At 52.7% G+C, this 23431-nt stretch overlaps 11 protein-coding genes across 11 annotated transcripts; 7 read left to right on the top strand and 4 right to left on the bottom strand.

Moving 5' to 3' along the window:
- Positions 1–299: 299 nt before the first annotated feature.
- On the top strand, positions 300–3814 carry M431DRAFT_95136 (hypothetical protein; the record flags this gene model as incomplete). The annotated part of the gene is made up of 3 exons (XM_024924665.1): positions 300–486; positions 540–3268; positions 3383–3814. The coding sequence occupies 3 exons, from the start codon at positions 300–302 to the stop codon at positions 3812–3814; spliced, it is 3348 nt and encodes a 1115-aa protein (XP_024770236.1).
- A 117-nt stretch (positions 3815–3931) lies between these two features.
- On the top strand, positions 3932–4662 carry M431DRAFT_256624 (hypothetical protein). The gene is made up of 2 exons (XM_024913831.1): positions 3932–4185; positions 4247–4662. The coding sequence occupies exons 1-2, from the start codon at positions 4049–4051 to the stop codon at positions 4596–4598; spliced, it is 489 nt and encodes a 162-aa protein (XP_024770235.1). The 5' UTR covers positions 3932–4048; the 3' UTR covers positions 4599–4662.
- Positions 4663–5009: 347 nt separating this feature from the next.
- M431DRAFT_256706 (hypothetical protein) lies at positions 5010–5638 on the top strand. Its single transcript, XM_024913832.1, has one exon. The coding sequence runs from the start codon at positions 5201–5203 to the stop codon at positions 5519–5521; it is 321 nt and encodes a 106-aa protein (XP_024770234.1). The 5' UTR covers positions 5010–5200; the 3' UTR covers positions 5522–5638.
- A 39-nt stretch (positions 5639–5677) lies between these two features.
- On the top strand, positions 5678–7920 carry M431DRAFT_124500 (hypothetical protein). Its single transcript, XM_024912220.1, has 5 exons — positions 5678–6194; positions 6237–6368; positions 6435–6532; positions 6582–6839; positions 6987–7920. The coding sequence occupies exons 1-5, from the start codon at positions 6068–6070 to the stop codon at positions 7842–7844; spliced, it is 1473 nt and encodes a 490-aa protein (XP_024770233.1). The 5' UTR covers positions 5678–6067; the 3' UTR covers positions 7845–7920.
- Positions 7921–8251: 331 nt separating this feature from the next.
- On the top strand, positions 8252–8809 carry M431DRAFT_256573 (hypothetical protein). The gene has a single exon (XM_024913830.1). The coding sequence runs from the start codon at positions 8458–8460 to the stop codon at positions 8722–8724; it is 267 nt and encodes an 88-aa protein (XP_024770232.1). The 5' UTR covers positions 8252–8457; the 3' UTR covers positions 8725–8809.
- Positions 8810–9451: 642 nt separating this feature from the next.
- On the bottom strand, positions 9452–10661 carry M431DRAFT_512141 (hypothetical protein). Its single transcript, XM_024919791.1, has one exon. It carries the CDS (start codon positions 10615–10617, stop codon positions 9721–9723), a length of 897 nt encoding a protein of 298 aa, XP_024770231.1. The 5' UTR covers positions 10618–10661; the 3' UTR covers positions 9452–9720.
- A 120-nt stretch (positions 10662–10781) lies between these two features.
- On the bottom strand, positions 10782–14269 carry M431DRAFT_512140 (hypothetical protein). The gene is made up of 7 exons (XM_024919790.1): positions 14229–14269; positions 13880–14128; positions 13708–13827; positions 13011–13652; positions 12724–12957; positions 12338–12673; positions 10782–12288 (listed from the first exon to the last, which is right to left on the bottom strand). Exons 1-7 carry the CDS (start codon positions 14238–14240, stop codon positions 10933–10935), a joined length of 2949 nt encoding a protein of 982 aa, XP_024770230.1. The 5' UTR covers positions 14241–14269; the 3' UTR covers positions 10782–10932.
- Positions 14270–14875: 606 nt separating this feature from the next.
- M431DRAFT_512139 (hypothetical protein) lies at positions 14876–16501 on the bottom strand. Its single transcript, XM_024919789.1, has 3 exons — positions 16192–16501; positions 15031–16067; positions 14876–14967 (listed from the first exon to the last, which is right to left on the bottom strand). The coding sequence occupies exons 1-3, from the start codon at positions 16223–16225 to the stop codon at positions 14959–14961; spliced, it is 1080 nt and encodes a 359-aa protein (XP_024770229.1). The 5' UTR covers positions 16226–16501; the 3' UTR covers positions 14876–14958.
- A 488-nt stretch (positions 16502–16989) lies between these two features.
- On the top strand, positions 16990–19832 carry M431DRAFT_499376 (hypothetical protein; the record flags this gene model as incomplete). Its single annotated transcript, XM_024917793.1, has 3 exons — positions 16990–17221; positions 17276–19531; positions 19594–19832. 3 exons carry the CDS (start codon positions 16990–16992, stop codon positions 19830–19832), a joined length of 2727 nt encoding a protein of 908 aa, XP_024770228.1.
- Positions 19833–20223: 391 nt separating this feature from the next.
- Positions 20224–21267, bottom strand: M431DRAFT_95139 (hypothetical protein; the record flags this gene model as incomplete). Its single annotated transcript, XM_024924666.1, has 2 exons — positions 20224–20344; positions 20543–21267. The coding sequence occupies 2 exons, from the start codon at positions 21265–21267 to the stop codon at positions 20224–20226; spliced, it is 846 nt and encodes a 281-aa protein (XP_024770227.1).
- An 864-nt stretch (positions 21268–22131) lies between these two features.
- On the top strand, positions 22132–23092 carry M431DRAFT_256497 (hypothetical protein). The gene has a single exon (XM_024913829.1). It carries the CDS (start codon positions 22442–22444, stop codon positions 22970–22972), a length of 531 nt encoding a protein of 176 aa, XP_024770226.1. The 5' UTR covers positions 22132–22441; the 3' UTR covers positions 22973–23092.
- Positions 23093–23431: the final 339 nt, after the last annotated feature.

Here is a 23431-nt window from a genome sequence, read left to right as displayed (position 1 = left end):
TTCTCTCCCTTTTCTTCTCTCATGCCGTGATGCCACATAACCAAAACTGCCATCATCGACACACACTCACACACTCGCTGATCCCGTGTTCAGAGCCCCTCCACACTGCTAGAGCTCACTAGCCCGATCTATCTAAAAGCCGCCGGTGGACAGGGATACCTTCGAACGTCGTTATCTCAGCCCTTTTTTTTTATTAAACCTGCCGAGACCTCGTTCAGCAGGCCTGCGAGGTACATCATCAACTTTGTCGCGGCACCGTCGCCGCTTTGACATCGACATCGCCATCGCCATCGCCAGCCATGGATCCGTCGCAGCAGGACAACGCGCCATCAGCGCATCGCGGCAGCGTTTCCTCCGGCATGATGTCACCGACGGACACTCGAGCCAATCCCCTGTCGAGGCAAACGTCCCTCGTAGACGACAGTACTCAGTCGACAGACACCGTACGGCGGCGACCCGAGGGCTATGGTAGGACAACGCGACACCGTCATACGCACGCCGTTTTCTTCGGATGTCCATGCTAACCCAACCCTTCAAAGGCACCATCCAGGGGTCCTCGAGCATGAGAAGCAGCCAGACGCTGGGTGAAGCAGGGCGGAGCAGTCAGGCTGGCCGCTCCACGTCTGCCGCAGGCGTCGAGAGGAGTCAGTCCTATTCTCGCCTACGGAAACCGCCGCTGTCACGGCGTACATCAGCCAATACACCGCACAAGAGAGAGGTCTTCTCTGTAGACGACGACACCCACGAGGTCGAGGCAGATGCCGCCGAACGCCGCGCGGGCTTATCGACGCGCCGACGCCCGCCCCCTCCATCACTCGCCCGTATACAGTCATTTCGTAGCACCGAGGACGACGACGAAGCCGAACGAGACGATGAAGCCAGCGAGGCTGAGGAGGAGCACGGTGAGGCTGAGGAGGAATTGCCACTGGAAGAGCACGTTGACTGCGAGTCCGACGGCGAAATCAGCGAGGCTGAGAGCTTCACACTCAAAGACAGGCAGCAGGCCATCAACCAAACCCACCCGTTTGGTATTCGCGTTTGGAAGCCTGCACTGTACAAGAAAGACAGATCTATTCAAAAGTTTGCCCAGGCCGACATTCACTCTACACCCGGTGGCAGGGTAAGCAACTGGTTGCTCCTCTTCAACCTGGTGTGGACAATCTTCTTTGGGTGGTGGATAGCCTGCTTTGCAGGCTTTGGCGCAATCATATGCCTCTTGTTTGCCGCCGCGCCTAGCGGAAGGGAATATGGAAGAGTCCTGTGGGGCCTGGCGGGCTATCTGTTCTACCCGTTTGGCAAGTTTATTCGGCTCGAGAAGGATGAGGCCTACTTGGACGAGGATCAGGACGAGGGCAGAAGCATCTCCGAGTACGAGCAGTGGCAGAACGGCGACCTCGAGTACGGCCGGCTATTCTTTGGGCCCGATCGACACCGTTCCATCATCGGCCGCTCCAGGAGGAGCATCGACTCGGAGCCCAGCGAGACGGAGAGCCTGCTGGGACGAGGGCGTCGCGGCGACTCTGGCGATCTGCACCCCCGGATGAAGCGAAGGCTGTTTGGCCGCGGCGAGTGGAACATTGGCCGCATCATCTTCTTCATCTTCTTCTACTGCCTCATCTCGCCTTCGTTGATCATCGTGTCTGGCATCTGCTGGTTTCTCGTCTTCTGGATTCCCATGGGCAAGGTAACCATGCTGCTGTTCGACCATCTCAGGAGGCATCCTCTCGCCCTGTCGTTTGAATCCCACATCAGCTACGCGCGAGTCGACGACGCCCCAGACTCATCCATCTTGGTCTGCACCTATCGGGCAGTCGGCTCAAAGTACTGGAAATACACCATTGACGGCACAAACATCTTCTTAATCAACCTCATGGTCGTCGTCGTGTTTGTCATTGCCGACTGGGCCATCCTGGACCGAATCCTGCACGTGGAGATGCTCCTCACATCGCCCGCCTTCTTGTTTGTGGCGGGCCTGCTCTCCATCATCCCACTGGCATACTTCATCGGCCAGGCCGTGGCATCCATCTCAGCTCAGTCCTCCATGGGCCTGGGCGCTGCCATCAACGCCTTCTTCGCCACCGTCGTGGAAGTGTTTCTCTACTGCGTTGCGCTGAGCCAGGGCAAAGGCCAGCTCGTCGAGGGAAGTATCGTGGGAAGCATATTCGCCGGTATCTTGTTCCTGCCAGGCATCTCCATGTGCTTCGGGGCCCTGAAGCGAAAGACTCAACGATTCAACGCCAAGTCGGCCGGCGTAACGTCCACCATGCTACTCTTTGCCGTTGTTGGCGCTTTCGGCCCAACGCTATTCTATCAAATCTATGGTACCCATGAGCTCAACTGCATGGACTGCGAAGACTATGGCAACGGCGGCCTCAACGGGGGTGCCGCACGCGATTGCCGACGGTGCTACTTCTCGCAGGCGCCCGCGCTTGACGACCGGTTCTATATCGAAGCCGTGCGGCCGTACTGTTACATGGCCGCCTTTCTGCTCTTCTTTGCATACCTCGTCGGTCTGTGGTTCACGTTGCGCACTCACGCTGCCGTCATCTGGAACGCCGAGGTGGAGGAAAAGAAACACGAGGAGGTGATGCACGCGTCGGTCACTCTTCGAGCACCGCAGCAGACGTCAACGGCCGAAGCCACCGGCGCCGATAATATACGCGAAACGCATCTCTACAAGCGCATTCTAGGCCAGTCTCTCAAGCAGGTCGGTCTACCGGACACCTCCCGCCCGAGCTCCACGGCTGCCCAGGATGCCGGTGGTGCCAACGGATCGAACAGCACCCCTCACGTGGTGCCGCCCAGGGGTGGTGCTGATGAGGAGCAGCCTTTGCGCCCAACGATCAAGGTCCCCGGCCTGAGCCAGGTGGACAACAACCTGGTGCGAGAGGTTGCCGAGATCGCTGCCACGGCCGCCACCATTGCCTCCCGCGACCGGTATACGAGCGCACACAAGCCGTCCAGCGCCGCCGGCCCAGCAACACCGCGGCCGCACGGCACCAGCCGAGCCAGCCACCACGCCGATGTCGAGGAAGACGCCGCTACTGCGGGAGCTGCAACTGCTCACGCAGGGGGCCACGGCCACGACGCGCCCAACTGGAGCCGCACCAAGAGCACCGTGATCTTGCTGGGAGCCACCATCCTGTACGCCATTATTGCCGAGATTCTGGTCGACACTGTCGACGTCGTGCTCGAGAGCTTCTCCATTGACCAAAAGTTTCTCGGGCTGACCCTCTTTGCCCTAGTCCCCAATACTACCGAGTTTTTGGTAAGCATCCGCCCATCCATTCCCACCCAATCCCCTGAGCCCGTGCCTCCCTCGTGCCCCGTGCCCACGTTTTTTTGCTGACGCTATTGGAATTTTTTTTTCCTGCTTGATTAGAACGCCATTTCGTTTGCCATGAACGGAAACATTGCACTATCGATGGAGATTGGCTCCGCATACGCCCTCCAGGTGTGCCTGCTGCAAATTCCGTGCCTCGTGCTCTTCTCGGCCGTGTTCCCAGGCATCCCTGCCGGGGGCGATGCCGCCATGTATACCTTTTCACTGCTCTTCCCGCAATGGGACCTTGTGACGGTCATCTTGTGCGTGTTTTTGCTCAGCTACGTGTACGGCGAGGGCAAGAGCAACTACTTCAAGGGCAGCATCCTCCTGCTGACATACCTTGTCGTGGTGATTGGGTACTACTTCAGCGGCTACACCGAGGCGTCCATGGGCCTGAAGCGGTTCGACGTGATGGGGTCCGATGGGAAATATCAGTCCTTCAAGACCATTGGCAGGTCAACAAACGGGAGGGCGTTTCAAGTGATTTGAGCGGCGTAAAGCCGAAGAGTTGTGTGGAGATCTGCAGCAAAAAAAAGCAGCAGCCTCCATCTTGTTACTACTACGAGTCCTATTGCTAGTTCGATAAATGTCCGAACGAGCTGCTGCATTGTCGGTGACCTCTTTTGTCTTTTTTTTTTTTTTTCGTCTGTTGTTACAGTACTCTCCGGGTTAACTTACTGGGAGAGTGAGTGCTACTATATCTTGCAGGCGTGGGTAATCTGCATGCATACTGTTCTTTTCCCTTTTTCTTCCCTTGCTCTCGTGGTTTTCCCTCTTTTTTATTCCAGGAGGGGCAATCTGCCAGGGGTCTTTGCTTGTCTTGTTCTGCAGAGCCGGCATTTTTCTTTTGAGCGGATCAGGTATTTTTTTTTTTTCTCTCTCTAGTTGCGTGCTTCTCGTTTATCCTCTTTCCATATTTAGGTATAGCATGACTTATTCGAAATCGTATCACGGGATGGCAGGCTGTATTGGCCGTTGCATGTATTTGTGTGTGGGTTTTTCTCTCATGTCTCTTGTCTTTTTCCCTCTGTTTGTCGTGGCTTTTCTTTGCTTTCTTAATGGACATGAACGTCGAACCAAGTGTATTTCAAAGAAAAGAAAAATCTCCTATGTACCTCTTTTTTTGTTGTTGATGATGATGTTGCTGTTGTTTCGTACAAAATACTACCATGACTGCTTCGGACTGCGCGAAGCATTGAATGATTCCATTCGTCTGTCTGTCTGTCAATTTCGTTCCGACGTCCGCGAACCGCGTGATCACATGCATCTCTAGCTTTTTTATCACAATCTCCTTCTCTATGCTGCAAGTCCTCAAAAGACAACAGGCAGGGGAAAAGCTCCCCCCAAGAAACAACGTTCTAGATCTTCTCCACCGGCCACTGCCGCCAACGCGGGAACGGTTTAGGTCCCGGGGAGCAAAAGGGATCCTTGCCCGAATAGGAAGAGCTGTACATATCTTGCATGACACGGCTTTAACAGGAAAGCTACCGTAGTAATAAGGGTCCTTTTTTTTTCGGGAGGGGTGAGAGAGAGCAGAGCAGAGCACAGAGCAGAGCTTCGGTTGTTTGGCTGGTGCATATTATGGAGCTTGGAGTCTTTTGTCTAGTTGATATACAGTAGCTTCTGGTTGAGGAATGACAGAGCTCCAGCTACTGAGATCTAGCGCTGCTACTTTCCCTCGTCAAATAGGTAGACACAGGTGGTCAATAGCTGATAAATAGCAAAGAGAAAGAATAAAGAAGAGAAGAACAGAAAAATGTTTTACCGCAAGTTCACAGCCCCATATTTCGTGCGTCCGGCATCGCGATGCGATACACCACTGTCTAGATTGACGAAACGGAGAAAATCCGACCAAGGTGTGGTCCAGAGGTGAGAATGGTAGCTCAGCTGACTCGATGCTTTTTTTTCCTTCTTTTCCCCTTCCTTCCATCTCTGGGCTGCTTGGTTCGCTCGTGGGGCAAAGGGGGTCCGCCGCCATTCATCGTTCGCTGGGCAGAAAAGCTCCATAGCGTAAGTACTCGCACACATACCGGTGGGGGGCTGCGTTTGCCCTCCCGGCTTTTCCCCTGGCTTGGAAAGCACACGTCAAGCTCGATGCATCCCCGGTCCGGTGTTAATGGCACGACGGGGTCGACACATGGTTCGGACGCTCCATACCAGCACACTGGTGCTGTGAAACGAGCAACCTATTCGTAAGAGAATCCCTGGCAACTTGATATGTACACTTCTCTTAGTGAGAGCCGCGGGCAGTATCAAACTGCCGAAACCAGGGGGTGTGATATCTGACAGGCAAGCTAGAGTGAAAGAAAATTAAACTTTTTTTCTTTTCCTTCTCTTCCGTGGTTCCATCTTTGGGTATGACCGCCGGGAGAAGAGTCGGGAACCTCTTAGAGCCACTCTGGGATGAACGTATCGTGAGTAGCGCGGAGAAATGGATGGAGAAGGAGGGGGCTGGATATATAAATCAGCGAGAAGGCGCCATAGGAATGGAGAGGAGGAAAAGGGAGAATGCTTTTGCTTTAAATCTGGACAAACGTTAGCTGGTACAAAAGCCGCCTTGGAGCAACACGAGTTTGAGATATCTCTGTTGGCAGCATCTAGACTCTTCGAGCCACGCGGGATCCTTGTTATCGAGACTGATTCATTGGAATTTTCGGCCCAAATTTGTTAAACGCACATTTCTTTATTCGAATCGCGAGATAATCGAAACACACAGCATCATCCACCGGAGCCGGGTGTTCAATGCCTGCGGCCGAACCCACACCTGCCGAAACGCCATTCACGTCGCCCACAGTGACGACGCCATCATCGCCGACTCCCACAATCACGTTCCTGGGCGATCACAATGCCAACTCCCCGTTGGGCAATAGTGAGAACGAAAAGGGCAAAAATGACTCCACCGCGGTGGTAGAAGTTCGCCCTGACGATGTTGAGGCACAGCAAGAGGACGAGAACCAGGGTTATTCCCTGCCACCAGTCGACACAGGCAGAGATGCATGGCTTTTTTTGGCGGCCTGCTTCGTGATGGAGGCCATGGTATGGGGTGAGTTGGATAGCAATTACACGCGAAATCGAGTGGTTATAGTATGCTGATCCAATGGGTGAATAGGTTTTCCTTTCGCATTTGGCATCTTCCAGGAGTACTACCGCACCCACGAGCCCTTTGCCGGCTCATCCAAGACCGCCATTATAGGAACTTGCGCCATGGTGAGTAGCACAAGGCCATTCGTACAAGCTTCCCATTGATTTGAATCAGGGCATCATGTACCTCGACGCTCCCTTGGTCATTGCTCTCGCGCGCATCTATCCCAAGCAGGGACGCTGGAACCCGACTGCCGGCCTGCTCATGATGTGCGCTGCTCTCGCGCTTTCGTCCTTTTCACAAAACACGACGCATCTCATCCTCACGCAGGGCGCTCTGTACGGCATTGGCGGCTCCATCGCCTACAACCCATGCCTCATGTATGTCGATGAGTGGTTTGACCGCCGCAAAGGACTTGCGTACGGTCTGATGGTGAGTCATCTCCGTCTCATTGTCTGCCTTGGATTTTTGCCGTGGGGGAGGCGTTTGCTCAATAGGGCTTTTGTCTCTGTGGCGCTTTCTTTTCCAAGATTAGCATATACAAGTAATTGTCGAGAGTTGAGCTCACCAAATGGTTAGTGGTCAGGGACCGGGCTTGGGGGTTTCACCATCCCGCTGGTGCTCGAGGCGCTGCTGAGCCGATATGGTTTCCGAACGACGCTGCGGATATGGTCGGTGGCTCTCTTCGCCCTGACAATGCCACTAATCTATTTCGTCAAGCCTCGTCTGCCGCCGGCCATGACGGCTCATATCAAGCCACTCGACTGGAGCTTCATGAAAAACCGCGTCTTTGCCCTATACCAGCTGGGCAACTTTGTCGAGGGCTTGGGCTTCTTCCTCCCAGGCATCTTCCTGCCGACATATGCGCAGGATGTGCTTGGCGCCAGCACTTTCGCCTCAGCGGCAACACTGCTGGTGCTCAATGTCGGATCAGTGGTGGGACCTATCACAATGGGCACCCTGGTCGACAGGCTGCATGTAACGACATGCATCTTGATATCCACCTTGGGTGCTGTTTTCGGCGTCTTCTTGCTATGGGGCCTTGGATCCAACATTGGCATCCTGTACGTCTTCAGCCTTGTCTATGGCGTCTTTGCTGGGTCTTTCACCACTTCATGGCCAGGCATCATGAGACATGTCATCAAGATTGCCACCGTCGAAAATGCAGAGACGATCAGCACCGATGGTCGCCATGGCAGTGTCAACACCAGCAGGTATGATCCTCTTATGGTTATTGCGTTTCTTTCCATCGGTAGAGGCGTTGGGAACATTGCGTCGGGCCCGCTGAGCGAGGCTCTGGTTAAAGGGATGCCATGGCAGGGCCAGGCTATCGGGGGATATGGGAGCGGATATGGGATTTTGATTGTAGTCACGGGTGTGACGGCGTTACTGGGATGCGTGAGTTTTGTTGCAAAAAGGTTTGGATGGCTAGAATAGAAGGGTTTGTACGGAATATCATGGCTACGACTGATGACTAAGATAAAAGGTGTCTGTGAATGTCAACATTTTTATTCTCATGACGGAAGGTGCGTCTTGTGTGCAAACGTGCGAACATGCCGATTATAACCATCATTTTTACGTGGCCGCGCTGGTGTATCAAGTAACTGCTATTAAAGGATCATACGTAGGCTTTGGCACAAGCCAGGAAGCTCATGATCCATCATTAATCTATGTTCTGGAGGTTCGCAGTCAAGCTTTGCCTGCTTCAATCCTGCCAAGAGTCCACCAGCTCTCCACATTTAGTCCCAGGCGCGACGGCTTCATGCAAGCCATTAATCCTTCTCCACCGAACGCGACCTATGATGCAAGGGCAAGAGTCTATGAACGTAAAAATCAGATGTTGGGTTTTTCATAGCGAAGGGAGCCAGATGGATGGTCATACGGCAAGGCAAATGGAAAACTTCAAGCCATCAGATTCACGCCGCCACATTGAAAATGCTACGTCTACCGTGAAAATATCCACCACGAGACAACACCGCTCTAATTCAATCATGTTCAAACCACACGAGCGGAATCTCTTCTTCACCATCAGGGCAAGCCCCAAGCAGCAATGAAAAGAAGGAAAAGGGCCTGTCAGACGTCCATCGACACCCACCCTACCAGCGCGCCCGAAGGCAGACTACCAGCAGGGTCGAGATCATCAAGAGAAAAAACAACTCTCTATACAGCAGAAGCACAAAGGCAACTGCCGCCATCCTTGCGGACAGGGCGAGAGGACCAGAAAAAATTCACTCTTGGGCATCGAGGATATACAATCATCAACCAGGGTGGATTCGATGGCTCTTTTGGGAACCAAAGCAAGAGACGAATACTATAGAAATGATTCTCCTGTAGGCGATTTGTTAGCATGACTGGTTTTCCTCCTTGTTTGGAGGCGCGCTGCGAGATTTGCAGCAGTAGGGGGTGCACATACTGAAGTATTGTCGACGTAAAGAAGAAAAGAAAAAAAAAATCAAAGCACGGCGGGCGAGGCGTTGTTTTATAGGTGCTGCTGTGGGGCGGGCTGACCGCCTAAAAGTTTTTTTTTGGTGGCAGAAAAAGGGGACCCGCTCTTGGTTCATTTCCCGTATCAGAGCTGTTGGTTGGTCGGGTGCCTGAACTGACAGGGGTTTTGATGGTGGCTGACTCAGGTCGTGAAGGCTCTGCACCAAGAAAATGAGGAAGATGGCCGAGATGCAAGGCAGCAGTGAAGAAAATTTTTGTTTTTGCATGGATAGAGAGTGAAAGCATTCCGTAAGAGTAATTGAGACACTCCGTTATTTTGTGGCTCTTTGGAGGCTTGTTTTTGCATGTGGTTATCAGCTCCGAGAGGCACGGTACAGGATGCCGTTTGTAGCTTAGAAAGCTGGATACAGCGTCAGTTTTGGCCTTGTGGTTGATACCGTTTCTGCGTAGAGATGCTTACATCTGTTGACATGAACGTAAAATGATCAGTGTTGTATTTGGATGTAGCCTCCGTGTGCTTTTGAATACCGTAGCCTGCTCCGAGCCGTGTGTCGTTTGTGCTGTTCCACGTCAAACCTTTTGAAAATGCCTTCACGTTGGGCGTAAGCTTTCTATTGATATCTGTGTCTACCAACAATTCTATCTCATTTTCGTAGTCAACATGCATCAATGTTGTATTCGAATCCAGCAAAAAAGCCTAAATATTCGAAATCAATCATGATAAATCATTCACCGTTCAAACGGCGCATCACATCTATGTAAATATTCTCCTGCTTCACTCCCGGGTAGTCAATATCAAAATCAAAACCTCCAAACACCATCACCACGGCTCCTATCCCAATCCTCATCCCTATATCCCCATCCCCGTCTATTCCCTATACAACCCCTCTCCCTCAATCCAACCCATCACCTCCCCATCAACCAACTTCTCCAGCCCCTCCCTCTCCCCAATCTTCACCATATCTCTCACCTTCGAACTACTCACCCCATCCCCTCCCCCCTCCACCAAATCAACCCTCCTAGCCCACGCAACATCTCCTCCAACCTCATCCAGCTTCCCCTCCCCCAACCCCCTCACATACTCCCTCTGCTCCTCCTCCCCTCCCCACTCATCATCCGTCCTCATAGTAACCCTCAACCTCGCCCTCTTAAAAAACGGCCTCAGCGCAGCCCTCATGCCCCCTTCCCCATAGTACTTCGGGTTGAATATCCGAATCACAGTATCAAACCCCGCTAGAAACACTTGTTCCGGCTCCTCCTGTCCTCCCGAAGAATACATCCCGCTCTCGCCAATCGCCCTCGCCTTGTCGTGGAAATACGGCATCTTCGTAACCGCAAGATCAATCTCCGGCCCACCAACAACACCCTCAAGACTCCCCAGCAGATCCCGTCCAAAACCCTCCATCATGCCCAGCCGCACCGGGAAACTCGCCGGCTTGGGCGCCTTGTCCGCGTTGTTCACGCTCAGCAACAGCATCAGCCTCGTCCCCTCCGAGAACGAAGAAGAAGCCCACTTCAGCGCAGACCTCGCCATCTCGGCATGCGCCCTCGTCGGTGGATTGAAACTCGAATCGAGAACCACTAACCTGCACACTCCTGATGCTGGCCGCCGCGAGACTGGTTCCGCGCCGGCATGTGGCAGAGTGCAGAGGATGCGAAAGACATCGGGCGACGAGTGGAAGGACGTGAGCGAGCGAGCGAAGAAGTCGATCAGATGCTTTGGATTTGGACGCATCGTTGATGAGTCTTGATCTGAATGGGCCATGATGTGAGAGAGATGAGTTTACAAGTGGTGAGTGTCTATTAAACGGATTGAATGCATGTGCCATCAAGTGACTTATTACAACATCATCTGAGGTGACATGAGACGCGGGGCATTTTCGGCACTTCAACCGAAAAGCTCCGGACTAACAAGAGGACAACTCAAATGGGCCACAAAATATCTATTTCTTGGCTTCATGTCACAATTACTATCAAAGTGTCTAGATATGTATCCCAAAAAATGAAAATCAATCAAAACAAGAGAGAAACATGGTAAATACACCGCCTCATCGCCTGCGCCCGCCTGTATAAGAGAAAATCAAGAAGCCTGGGTTGAGCCCTGCGCATCCATCACGCCTCGCGAGAACCACTCGGAAATGGTCGCAAATCGATCAGAGCTGTTCTCCAGATCTGCTTTGAATATTTCGTGCCGCCCTGCCCGCTCCCTCTGTCCCTCCCTCATCTTGCGAATCACCTCATTCTCGCCAGCACACTTGGGACACTCAATCTCGTCATCCTCGCCGCCGCCACGTAGACATCGTTGATGGAAACTGTGCTTGCACATGAAGTGTACAGCTGGGAGGTCCAGCCCCTGGCCACAATCAGAGCATCGCGTGGCCTGGAACACGGCAGGCTTGGAACTAAGATCTTCCAGGTCGCTGCGTCTCTTCTCTGTGTCGGCGCGGAGCGTGGATATTCGATTACGGTTCTGGGCAATCTCCTTGCGCTCGCGGGTGATTGTATCACGAAGATATGGCTTAATCATTCCCATGGTAGCCACGCCGCCGCCAGAGTTTTGTCCAACAAGGGTCTGAACGACCTGCAGCGGAGCCATGAGCCCGTCCTTGTCAATCTTGGTCAAGATGGCCGCCAACTCATCCGGCCCGGCTTCCTCTAGCACCCGGGGATCTGATGTGAGGTATGCCAGGGCGGCCGGATACAGCTGCGGCTCTTCTGGCCCGTATTTTCTCAGCGCCTTCAACGCCCCGCGTGTGTCCTTTGCCGATGTATAAGATCTAAAAATGTCAGACAGCAGCCCGGCTTGCTCCTTGACTAAGACTGTGCCGTCCTGGAAATTCGATAGATGTGACAATAGGAGCACGTTGGAGCTCTCCATGGGCACATGATCGCCCTCGATGAGTTTCTTTGCCTTTGCTTCCCACTCTTCCTTGTGTAAACTGCCCTTTTTCTCGTTGGACTTGTGCAGGTACATTTCAAACAAGGTCGTATACAGATCGGTGCTGTGAAGATCCCTCAGCTTTTCTTCCTCCAGACATGCCTCTAGGAATGTGATGAACTCGTCAGGATGATCGATGAAGGATGAGAATGCTGTTCGGGGCGGCGGGGGATCGTATTTGGGTCTCGGTAAATCGTCTTCGTCGACCTGGACGACGGTCTCGTTTGGCCTTGTGCTTCCTGGCGTTCCGGTTGTGGGACTGATGTATGAAGGTAGGATGAGGAGATTGGTCAAGTTCTGTACGGCACTGGCAGCCCCGGCAGCTAACCCTGAGCCTGAGCCGCCTGGGGCTGAAGCTGTCCCAGAGACCTCAATAGGCAGTACCACCGTGCGCCGTGGTCGATAATTGCTAGTATAGTAATCTACAAACAGCTTTGTCGCGTCCTTGGGGCAATGCTCTATCAGAACCCTGGCGTACTTTTGCATGCACGGATATGCCTAGAGCAGTCAGTATTGGGCTGGCCAAAAGAGAAAGGGAGACGCTAACAATTGCAGGATCCTGATGCCAAATGTAATCCAGTGCTTCATCGTAACTCTTCGAATCTTCAATCAAGATGTCCACAACAAGCTCGGTCTCGCCATGCTTTTTGGCCAGATACGCAGCTTGCTGGTAGTAGCCACCTTGCCTACACATGGTAATGGCTGTATCCAAATCAAACTTCAAGTCTCCTGGAGCCATGATAAACTCTTCCAACTTCTTAATGTCTTTAAGTTTAGCATAGCAATTGAGCAAGAGAGTGGTATGGTCGGATGTAGCCTTTTCGGCGTGATGCAGTTTTTCCAAGTATAAAATCAGGTTGTGTATCCTTTGTGTATCCAGAAACTGAACTCTTGGTCAGCGGTTGAAGTATGATTTGAAAAAAGGGTCTTCACCTTTCTGATGACTTGAGAAGGCTCCGTAGCGTCAATGGCTCGAATGTACTGGTTCATTGCTCCATCATAGTCCGACTTTTGATATAGATGGTCTCCAAACCGGCGATAGATGAGGCTCTGCTGCTCGTTATTCATCCCTGAGTTCTGAGCCAGCTCAATTGCGAGGGGGAACATGTTGCGCTGGTAGAGCATCTCCAGACGCTGCTGAAGTGGCTTCTCGTGGTATCGGTAAGTCTGAGGATACCGTTAGCATATGTAGCTACGAATTCCAAAATTGGTAGCCGTACTTTTCCTTCCTCGGTGATTGTGAACAAATCCCCCCATACTTCAAAGATGAACCGGACAGGGGAGATGAGCGTCTCGGTATGGGCAACTACTCGCAGATCCGGCTCCAGGAGAACAAAGGTCCACGCGTTAAATAGACCATCTGCCGTCGCCGAGCCGAATCTTCTCCGCAAAGCCTCGGGGTCTCTGCTGCTGCTAACAGATGACGGACCCGCGACAGCAATGTAGTCGTTGTGCATAGATACGAGCCGTTTAGGGGACTCATATGCTCGAGGTGGTCCACGCCCATCCAACCTATATGTGTATATGGCATCGTCTCTGGCGACAACAATATCCCCCGTCTTAGGATCGACCGTCATGCAGCCTGCCGCACAACCAGAGTCCTCGATCGTTTTTGGTGGTGAGCCCTGCCCTCTTCTAGACAATGCCAGCTGTAATATCCTCGAGACTGTAGAGATGAAGAGGGTTGTTGAGCTCTCTTGAGTCGTCAATTGGACGCCAGTCACAGGTTCCTCCGACTCGTATACGATGCGCTGCTTGGTCCCCAGGTCATGGACAAGATCTCCTCGGATGACGGTTACCGCGCCGTTGGCAAAACCTACGGCAATTTGCGTGAGGTCGTCGAGCGCAGCGAAAGCTGATATCTGTATGCCCTAGGTCAACACTCAACATCTCCTAGCCCTGTTGCGGACGACTCACCGGAAACTGCCGCCTCCCGTTGTTAACCGTCAAAGTGCTTAGGCAGGTCGGCATGTTGGTCCTCTTAATCAGCTTGTCCAAAGCCCAAGCTTTGAGCGTCGGCTCGCTGCTCATGTCCTCCTAAGCAACAGTCAGCGCGAGCCCTCGAAAACGTCGTATGAAGATGGCTCACCGCAATCGTCACCAGCAGGCTCGTCCCCTCCACCTGACGCATGTGTGTGATGCGCGCCTCATGCGCCTGAAACCGCCTGATGACCTTCCATCCCTTGCCCAAGATGCTGACGTATCCATCGTTGGAGCCGAGAAACAGGCTGTCGGAGCCTGTGCAGACGCTGGAGATGTCGTTGCTCTCGAAGAGCTGGCGGGTTTCGTCGTCGGGCAGCGCCACCTGCGTGACGTCGAAGAAGTCAAACGACTTCCACTGTGGGCTGAATTAGCTTTCATGCGTGTAAATAGAAGAAGAAGAAGCTCAGCAATCAAAGGGGAGAAATGCATGAGGAGCGAATTCACAGCTCACGTACCGAGATGGCCATCTTTGTCGCCTTGCCAGCGCACGATGACGATGGCGGGACTGAGAGGCTGGAGCTGCGGGAGAGCTTCTGGTGATGCTGCTAGCGGGCGCCACAGTGGCTCATCCACTAAGACGGCAAGGTTCGAGTATCCTAGCGATAAAGCTCAACGATCTATCATGAGCCTCAGCCTCGGCTCAAATGGCTTCTTGGTAATATTGGATCAACTTAGTAAATTAATACTTTGGCTACAATCACCAGAATGCACTCGTAGTTTCGTATAGTTGGAATTCAATTTCAGATTCTACACCTACACCGAACCTCGGTTTATACTAGGTACCTAATACTAACAACACGGGTGCTAACATGGTCCATCACCATGGTCCAACATCATAATTCCACTCCACTGTGCTCAGTTCTGTGCATGAAAGAAACCCAAAAGTAAGACAGAAAAAACCACTTGCAATTTGTCGTATGTTAATAGGGTATCACGTTTGCCACATCTTTCAAGTCTCTACCCCTCCGGTTGGGGAAAAAAAAAAAAAAAAAAAAAGGAAACGCAGAGAGACAACAAGACAAAAAACAACGGAAAGGAAAAAGAACAACAAAAAAAGCACAAGAACCCGTTCTTGACCCAGTCTCGTATGTATAAGCCCGTCTAAGAAATGCGGACACAGTCCTCCCCCAGAACGCCCAATACAAAAACAATAAAAGATGGCGGTTTAAAATGAATGTTGCAGGTTTAGTCCTCCTTGGAAGTCGATGTTAGCTGGCTGTCCTCTCGGTTTTCGGCAAGGCTCTTCTTATCAGGTACCTCTCGGGGGCTGGCGAGTGCAACGCTGCCGCTTATACTATCGGGTCGACCGTGTCCCAAGCGGCCGCTCCTAACGCTTGCACCGTCGCCCTGCTTAGCATAGAGACTGTTGCGCTCGCTCGGGATCGCTGGGGCCACTCCGGTTGCAGAATAGATGCTGTTGCGTTCTGCGCCGAGCCTGGAGGCGTTGTGGAGGCTGGACGTAGGGTCGATGTTGGCGCTGAGGACGCTCAGGGGCAGGCTTTCGCGGCTGCCGCCCCAGAGAGACGATGGAGCAAGAGCACGAACGGACGCATCAGTATCCATCGATCGTCGACGACCTCGTTTGCTCGATGAAGCCAGAGTCAGAATGGATGCATTGTCTGTGAGGAGGTTGTTGGCCGTGGCCGTCGTGTATGTCGTCAGGTGGTTCGCCGGGATAAGATGCGCTGGAATGGCCGATGCCGGGGAAGCCGTAGGGAATGGCTGGCTGAACTGGATTGACTGAGTGATGCTGTGAGTGGGAGCCACCGGGGCCTGTCCATGGGGCGCAAAGGATTGAATAGTGGTTAATGTTGTAGCGAGGGACCTGACCGATGGAGACGGGCTTGAAAATGTACTATCACCACCTCTTCTGGACTCTTGTCCTCCCCCAACAGTTCTGCTTGTTCCTGTCACAGAGCTCGGCGCGCGACTCAGAGCGCGACTCGGCGCGATGACGGATCGAGGGCGATCAGGCTCGGTTTCGGTGGATATGGTCGTAGTTAAACTCCTCCTGCCCACAGTCGGTGGTGCATACCCATCCGCTGAAAAGCGAGTTGGTTGATCTAGCGTAGAGAGACTACAGTCGGTGCGGCCGGTAGCGAACGAATAAGAGCTTTGGCCGTTGGCATGGTTGTTACTGACGTGCCCGGACTGGGGATATGGATTGTTGAGCTTGGGGCCACGCCGTATCCTTATGTGTCGTTTCTGCCGCTCGCCGTCCGATGACGACTTGAAGTTGGTGAGCTTCTTGACCCATGTTGAGAATGGTCTTCGCCGCTGCTGTGCTTGGCCATCTATCTAGGTGTTAGTGCTGAATGCCGTGGAGAGGCTTCAAGGCTGCTTGGGCTGGAAACGCCTGATGTTGTCACAGGGCACGTCCAGGCGCAGGGAGGGTGGCGAAAAGCAAGGAGACAGTACCGTGAGCCTCTGCGATAAGGTTGGTAGTCGCCATCAAGGACGAGCAAGTTGGAATGCCGCGGGAGCGGCTCCAAGGGGCGGCAGATTTGTCGTCGGCGCGGTAGTTGGACGGCGTCAGGCACAGATGGAGATTGCACGGGCGAGAGGGGATTCGGCAAGGCTACGACACGCAGGGGGCGGCGATTCGGACGATTGGGCTCTCGAGACGCGGCAGCAGGGAAAAGGAATGTGACGAGCAAGACGTTATGCGAGGGACAAGAGTCACAGACGGATCGCGAAGAGACAGAGGTTGATACCCAGAATGGGCATGATGGTGCAACGCTAGAAACAATAGCGCCGGAGTCGAGGTTGAGCATCATTTCGGCATCAAAGGCAGGGGTCCGTCACGTGATGCGGCATCACATGAAGGCGCCCCGAGCAGCTGACGATGACGAAATGCCGCTGCCAAACTGGGCCTGGCGCTAAGCTCCATTTCTGCCGTACCTTATGTACCTCTAGTACCGATTCACCAACACCAACCAACCATCGCCGTCTCCTGTTCGCTCAAGAGCTATTACAGTAATTCTCCAGTACTGTACATAGAGTTGCTGGAGTGTACTTACAGGCAATCTCCGTCCCTCCGAGTATTCCGTTGTCCCTGAACTCGGCCTGACGCTCTGGGCCTTGCCTGACCATCCATGCCCGGAATGGTAGCAGCTAATCTTACATGACCCTGGCTCGTGTCACGACACTCGGCAGATCAGCTTCAGCTCATCTTCGGGTTCGATCTCGACTACGCTCAATCAAGCACCATGTGCCATGTCCATCAGGCCGCTCCCGGAGGATGTCGTTGGGAAAATCAGGTCCTCGTCGACCATCACATCCCTCAATGGCGTCGTCTGCGGCCTGCTCAAGAACTCCCTTGATGCTGGCGCCACCAAGATCTATATCTACGTTGAATACGGTCGAGGAAACTGTACTGTAGAGGACAATGGGCTTGGAATTGTTCCTGGTGACTTTGCAGAGGATGGAGGGCTCGGAAAACCCTACTGTATGGAGCTGTTTCTGTCATGTCCTGACCGTGATACTAACTACTTGTGTCAAGTTACATCTAAATTTCCACCCCAGCATGGACTCTACGGTAGACAGGGAACATTTTTATCTTCCCTGAGTACTTTGTCTTTACTTACTGTTACATCCCATCATTATCGCCACAATTCGCACAACACCATCTCGATCCATCATGGCAAGCTCTTGAAGAGGCAGACGCCTTCTCTGCCTGGAGATCGATTCCAGATCTTTGACCACGGCACGCGAGTTGCTGTCAACGACCTATTTGGCTCTCTTCCCGTACGTGTCAAACACCGGGCTACCCTCTTCTCGGACCGGCCTGGGCTTGAGAAGGAATGGGGGCGTCTAATTCATGATGTGGTTGGCTTGCTCGTATCTTGGCCCTCTGAGGTCACCGTATCCTTGCGTGAGTCCAAAGGGCAGCGCGAGCTGCGTCTAAAGCCACCGGAGAATGCAAACATGATTTCTAGAGCGGTACGGTTCTTCACTCAAGCATCATTAGCAGATTCCGGCGACGTGGACTCGTGGATACCGATATCAGCAACTGCTGGCCACGTCACAATCAAGGGCTGCATTTCTTTGAATCCCGTTGCGACGCGCCGGTCCCAGTTTATGAGTGTAGGTATCCTACCAGTCTCAAACGAGTACGGAAGCAATGTTCTGTATGAAGAGGTAAACAAAATGTTTGCATCTTCGAATTTTGGGATCGTCGAGCACCAAGATGGCATGTCCAATGATGGGGCTGGCCCAAATCAAAAGAAAGGCAAAGGGGCGGACCGATGGCCCATGTTCTATCTTCGAATCACACTCAAAGGGGCCGAAGATGTTTTTGACGTTGATGACATTTCTAGCCATTCACATGGGGATCTTGAAAGAATTGTGGACTTACTGAGGGCAGTCATTTATAGCTTCTTGAAGAAGCACCACATGCGCCCCCAAAAGATTCAGTCATCTTCAGACAAGTCTGTATTCTCGACCGCTCCACACCGTAGCACAACACGGGCTACCAAGGGGCATCAACCCTCAAAGGCAGCTTCAAAGGCTTCGTCATCGCAAGCTCTACCGCCTGAACCGGTGTCGTCTCTTTCAGACAGTCCTTTTGACGGATGGAATAGGATGAAGGTTGGCCCACGACGGACAGAAAGTAGGCCAATAAAAGAGGTACTGCAGAGGCATGAAACAGGGCCAACTAGCTCGAAAACTATTGTAACGGATCGGCTGATTGGTGAGGGAGGCAAACTGCTTCGCAAACCCTTTGACGTTTCAGGCCCTCTCAGTCCAGGGGCAAAAGGTGGAAAGCGGGTGGAAGCTGAACCTCAAGGTACACCCAAAACAGGTCCCTTGGCGCTTGCTGAGCGTCCTAAGAGGGTGGCAGAGGATTTGCCAAGTGAAAAGGCAAAGCGTCTAAAACTGAGCGAGCCGGAATTCAGAGATGGGGCATTGAAAGAGAGGAAAGAGGCGAGCGAGAGGAAAGAACCAAGCGACTGGCTGCAAAACATCCTCAAATCATGGAAAAATCCGGTCTTTGAATCAGCTCAGCTCGGCATACCGCGCATCAACGACGAAGCGCCAGAACCAGTGCGCGATGCAGTATCAAAGCATGGCTCGCATCGGTGCTGCAATGAGGATAAAGGAGGAGTCAGGTTCGAGGCAGCATCCATCGGCCTCGAGGGTCGTGTGTCGCGATCGGCCTTGGCGGCAGCACAGGTTGTTGCACAGGTCGATAAGAAGTTCATATTATTGAAGCTTCCCCTGAGTAACATGACAGACGGGAGAGAGCCGAACAGCTCGTGTGCCCTGGTGATGCTTGACCAGCACGCTGCAGACGAGAGATGTCGTCTGGAGGAACTCATGGCGGGCTATTTCAAGCTAGATGGTTCTAATGGAATCCTAAAGGCGGTCGTTGAACCTCTCGAGCGACCCCTAATATTTGAAATCTCGGATCGCGAGCATGATTTATTGTTGCGGTATCAGGAGCATCTTGAAGCATGGGGCATTCTGTATAAGACCCAACGACGAGCAGCTTCGACGAAACAAGAGCGGGATGGATGTACGGTGGCAGTCTCGGCTCTGCCTCCGAGTATCCTGGAGCGCTGTCGTACCGAGCCACGCCTTTTAGTGGAACTGATGCGCAAGGAGATATGGAAACTCGACGATGAGGGCATCATACCCCCGCGGCCGCGTAGTGCTGGAAAAGCAGATGAACAGGCTCGAGCCCAACCTTCTACGGCAGATTTCCACGGCTGTCCCAGAGGGATCCTCGAGTTGCTGCATTCGAGGGCTTGTCGAAGTATGGTTGACCCCTTTGTATGATGTTGCTTTGGTTCTAAAGCTGACAGTGTGTTGTTGCAGGTGCCATCATGTTTAACGATGCCCTTTCGGCTGAGGAGTGCGAGCAACTCGTGCGACGGCTTGCGAAATGTGCGTTCCCGTTTCAGTGTGCGCATGGAAGGCCGAGTTTGGTGCCGTTGGTGGATTTGGGATCGGGGGCGAGGATTCGAGGATGGAATGAGGATGAGCGTGGTGAGAGAGACGTGCGGGCGTGGAAGAGATGGATCACGGCGGCGCTGGCTGATGAGGAGGGTGAATAATGGCATTGGGCAGACGTATTGTATCTGATGGACATGATTATATATGTTTATATATATACCTATATATGAAGTTCAAACATCCGAGCCAATGAGCCTATCCAAAAATCACAACAGGTAGATGCATGGTAAAAACCACCGTCCTCACACGGAATGTAATAGACATGCCTCATTAACCAAGCCTGGTATCCAACTATGTACAATAAACCAATTACACAGCAAGGGATATATATTAACGAAAAAAGAAACACACCCTTAAAAGCAACCTTCGCACCCAAAAACGCCTGAAATGCTTCGTTGCTTTTCGCCCTTTACCCTTCGCCCCCTCTTAAAAAATACCCGTAAAAGGAAAAATTGTAAACAAAGAATATCGAAAAATATTCAACGGCTAGGATTAATTTTGGCCCTTCTTCTCGAGCTCTTCTCTCTTGCGCTGCTCGGCGGCTTCCCTGCGCTGCTTCATTTCGTCGTCGGTCATCTTGACCCATTCATTAATGTCGCGGTTCCAGCGATGACTAAAAAAAAATCGATGTTAGCAAGGGGAAATCGAATCATGGCAGAATGGGGAAAAAGAAAGAAAAGGAGGTGGGCTGCCGAAGCTGCAAGGGGATGGGGGTCCCGCGGGGCTGACTTTGCCAAGCCTCACAGCCTCGACTTGTCGCAACGACAGCCGCTCAACGTCTTTCTTTGCTTTCTTGTTCAAATCAACTCACCCCTGAAATTCTTCCACAACCAAGCTCTTGTCGCCGTACTCGCCGCGCAAAATGTCTTCAAAGTTGTAGGGGATGCGGGCCTTGACGCCCTCAAACTCGGTGACGCGCATGGGCCACAGGTCCTGGCTGCCGTAGCGGTGCTTGTTCTTGCAGCTCCAGGTGCCGGGCATGTCGGCATCGCGCTCGCGCACGGCGGTGATGTCTATGAACATGCCGTTGCTGGTGTCGATCCAGCGGGCATCGATGATGTTCATGCCGTCGCCGCGGGTCAGGTCGACGTGGTGCGGGTTGACGTCGAGCAGGTACGTCTTAGAGACGTCGTTGAAGGAGTGCGTATGCTCGGTGCGGTTCATGTTCTCGCCCAGCCACGTCATGGTGTTGTTAGACACCTGCACGTCCAGGTCGTAGTCCCACGGCATGATCTGCCCGTTCCACCACCAGCCCAGCAGCGTTCCGTGCGCCAGCCAAGTCTCGACGCCGTGCTCGTGGAGTGTCGTCAGGTAGCTGCGGATCAACTGCCGCAGCACATCGCGGTGCTCTTCGTAAGAGATCTCGCCCTTGAAGTAACGCTGGTCATAGTGGCTTAGCGCAAGACTACCGCCGGGCTCGGTGAAGTACTTGGGCGTTAACCGTTTTGTCCGTTGGAAGCGCGAGGTTGGTGAGGCGAATGCGGTGGAGAAAGCACAGGCGGCCAAGAGGATCGAGGTCCAGGATGAGGGTATCATGGCGGCGAGGATGATGTGCAGAGGCGAGAAATCGAGGTTGGGTTCGTACTTCGGATCTCGGATTGCTGAGTTGCAGATTGGAATCTTCCAAGGGAGATATATGGAGCTACTGGTCCCGTCGAGTAGATCCAAGGGGGCCCTGTGTCCAAAAAAAGAGGTGTATCAAGTGGGTAGATCGTCCAGGCTCCTCTGAAGGAGAACGGCTCCACGCGAGTATAGGAATCCAAGACAAAAGGGAGTAGAACAATCGATAAAGCGGAAACCAAGAGAACAAATCAAGTCCAAGAACCGCTTCAGTTACACAACACAAGGAGAAATACTTGTAATGAAAAAGGAAAAAGAGGAAGCGAGAAAGGGGAGAGGGAGAGATGAAGACAAGGCCAAGGTGTGAAGAAACGGCAAGGATGCGGTGGGTGTGTATGTACTTGGCGAGTGCTTTTAGTGTGGGCGTGTGCAGCTGTGGGAGCGCAGGAGTGACAACTGCAGCAGCCCTGCCAAGAGCTTTGACAGGCAGAATTGGTGTACCCAAGCTCTTTGTCCTGGTCTTTCTATAATAACAGTCGTGAAAAGAAAAGAAACAACATGCAGAAAGAATATGTAGTAACAGTAGACAGAAGTGACGATGATGGCAGCAGTGATGAATACCCAAAATGCCCTCGCAAAGAAACCAGAACCTGCAGCATATACGTTGTAAGAGCGGATCAGCAGACAAGTCTCCCCTCTGCTTCGGCCTCTTAATATCTCTCGCCTTACTCCTTGTCTAATAACCTTCAACCGCCAACAGCGTTACGTGTACGCGGCTGACAGCACAATGACGGCGGCCAAGCGGCCCAAGTTTCGCCTTTGTCCCCCCCTCCCCCTTCTTTCTTTCGTCCTTCCCGCGAGACGCAAACAAGACACACCCCGGACAGCGGCTGCGTAATCGCCACGCCCAACCGATGATTCGGATCAAACTAGCCTCTTTGCTTTTTGGTTTCCGTCCCTCGTTGCCTTTGCATCCGTGCTTGGAGGAGTTGATGGAGTGGTATCAGCACGCTAATGCAGGCCGGCTGGTTGAAACGGACGGGCGAGGGTCATGCCGGTGGAGCGATGGAGAAATAGGCCAAGGACAAGGCAAGACAAGTAAAAGTCCGGAGAAAGAGAGAGAGAAGAAGTGTGCGTGGCATTGCTGGATATGTGGAATTGCGAGAAGAGATTCCATATGATCTTACTAAGAGACGAATATGTAGGAATTACACACAGTATTGCACAGTATCACAGCTGTAGATGTCTTCTCTCTTGTCTCTCCTCTTGTACAGTGTTTTACTTTATCTCTGTAATCAGCACGCACTTTCCTGAGTTTCTCAGTTCCCAGTTTTCTCAGCTCCTTCCCCCAGACAAATCAATTCAATTCCCACAATCCTCCCCAAACCACGCCGCGCTAAACCCCTCCTGGCAACCACTCGTGTGCGCTTTCCCTCATCCCACCACCCTGCGTCATTGCTGCAAGCCACCAGGCGCCTCGCCGCTAGACGTTTCCTGTCCAATCAATCCCGGCAAACACGTCCTCAAACGGAGCAGGCAAATATCCAGCTACTTGCTCCAGCAAAGCGCAGCGCCGCAAACCACCGAGTATCCAGTACTACTAGACTCATATGTGCTCAGTGTTACAGGCCAATTGTATGTAAACCTCCGACCCAGGGTTTCTATTTTGCGCGTGAGCTAATAGGCGCAAATCTCCTTTCATTAATACAAACCCTCCTCACCCCCCCTGATACAAGGTTCGACTGTTTAAGGAGAGGGAACATCATTTCCCTTTTGCCCTCTAGTACGGAGCACCACAAGAGTAAACGGGCACACGACACAACCAAAATCATCAAACTAAACTGCACGGCAGGGATTTTCCCTCTTCTTGGTATTCTTGGCTCAGGTCATGACTGGCTGCGAAAAGCGCGAGTATTCGTAATGCCCAGCTACGAAGTGATGCATTCCATCCTATCCGTTGGCGCCCCAATCACGCATCCCTCACCCGTTTCCGCATTGCCCATCCCATGTCGCACCACATCCCGATGGCAAATCCGTGCCGGATTGTGTGTCAGGTACATGGAACAAGCGTCAACGAATGGGCTGGGCTATTATGAAACCCACACGCGACCCCCCAATTGTCTATCGTGAAAGGAATTCT

The sequence above is a fragment of the Trichoderma harzianum genome (assembly GCF_003025095.1).
Source record: "Trichoderma harzianum CBS 226.95 unplaced genomic scaffold M431scaffold_14, whole genome shotgun sequence".
NCBI classification, from domain to species: domain Eukaryota; kingdom Fungi; phylum Ascomycota; class Sordariomycetes; order Hypocreales; family Hypocreaceae; genus Trichoderma; species Trichoderma harzianum.
This window is presented reverse-complemented; position numbering and strand designations above follow the sequence as displayed.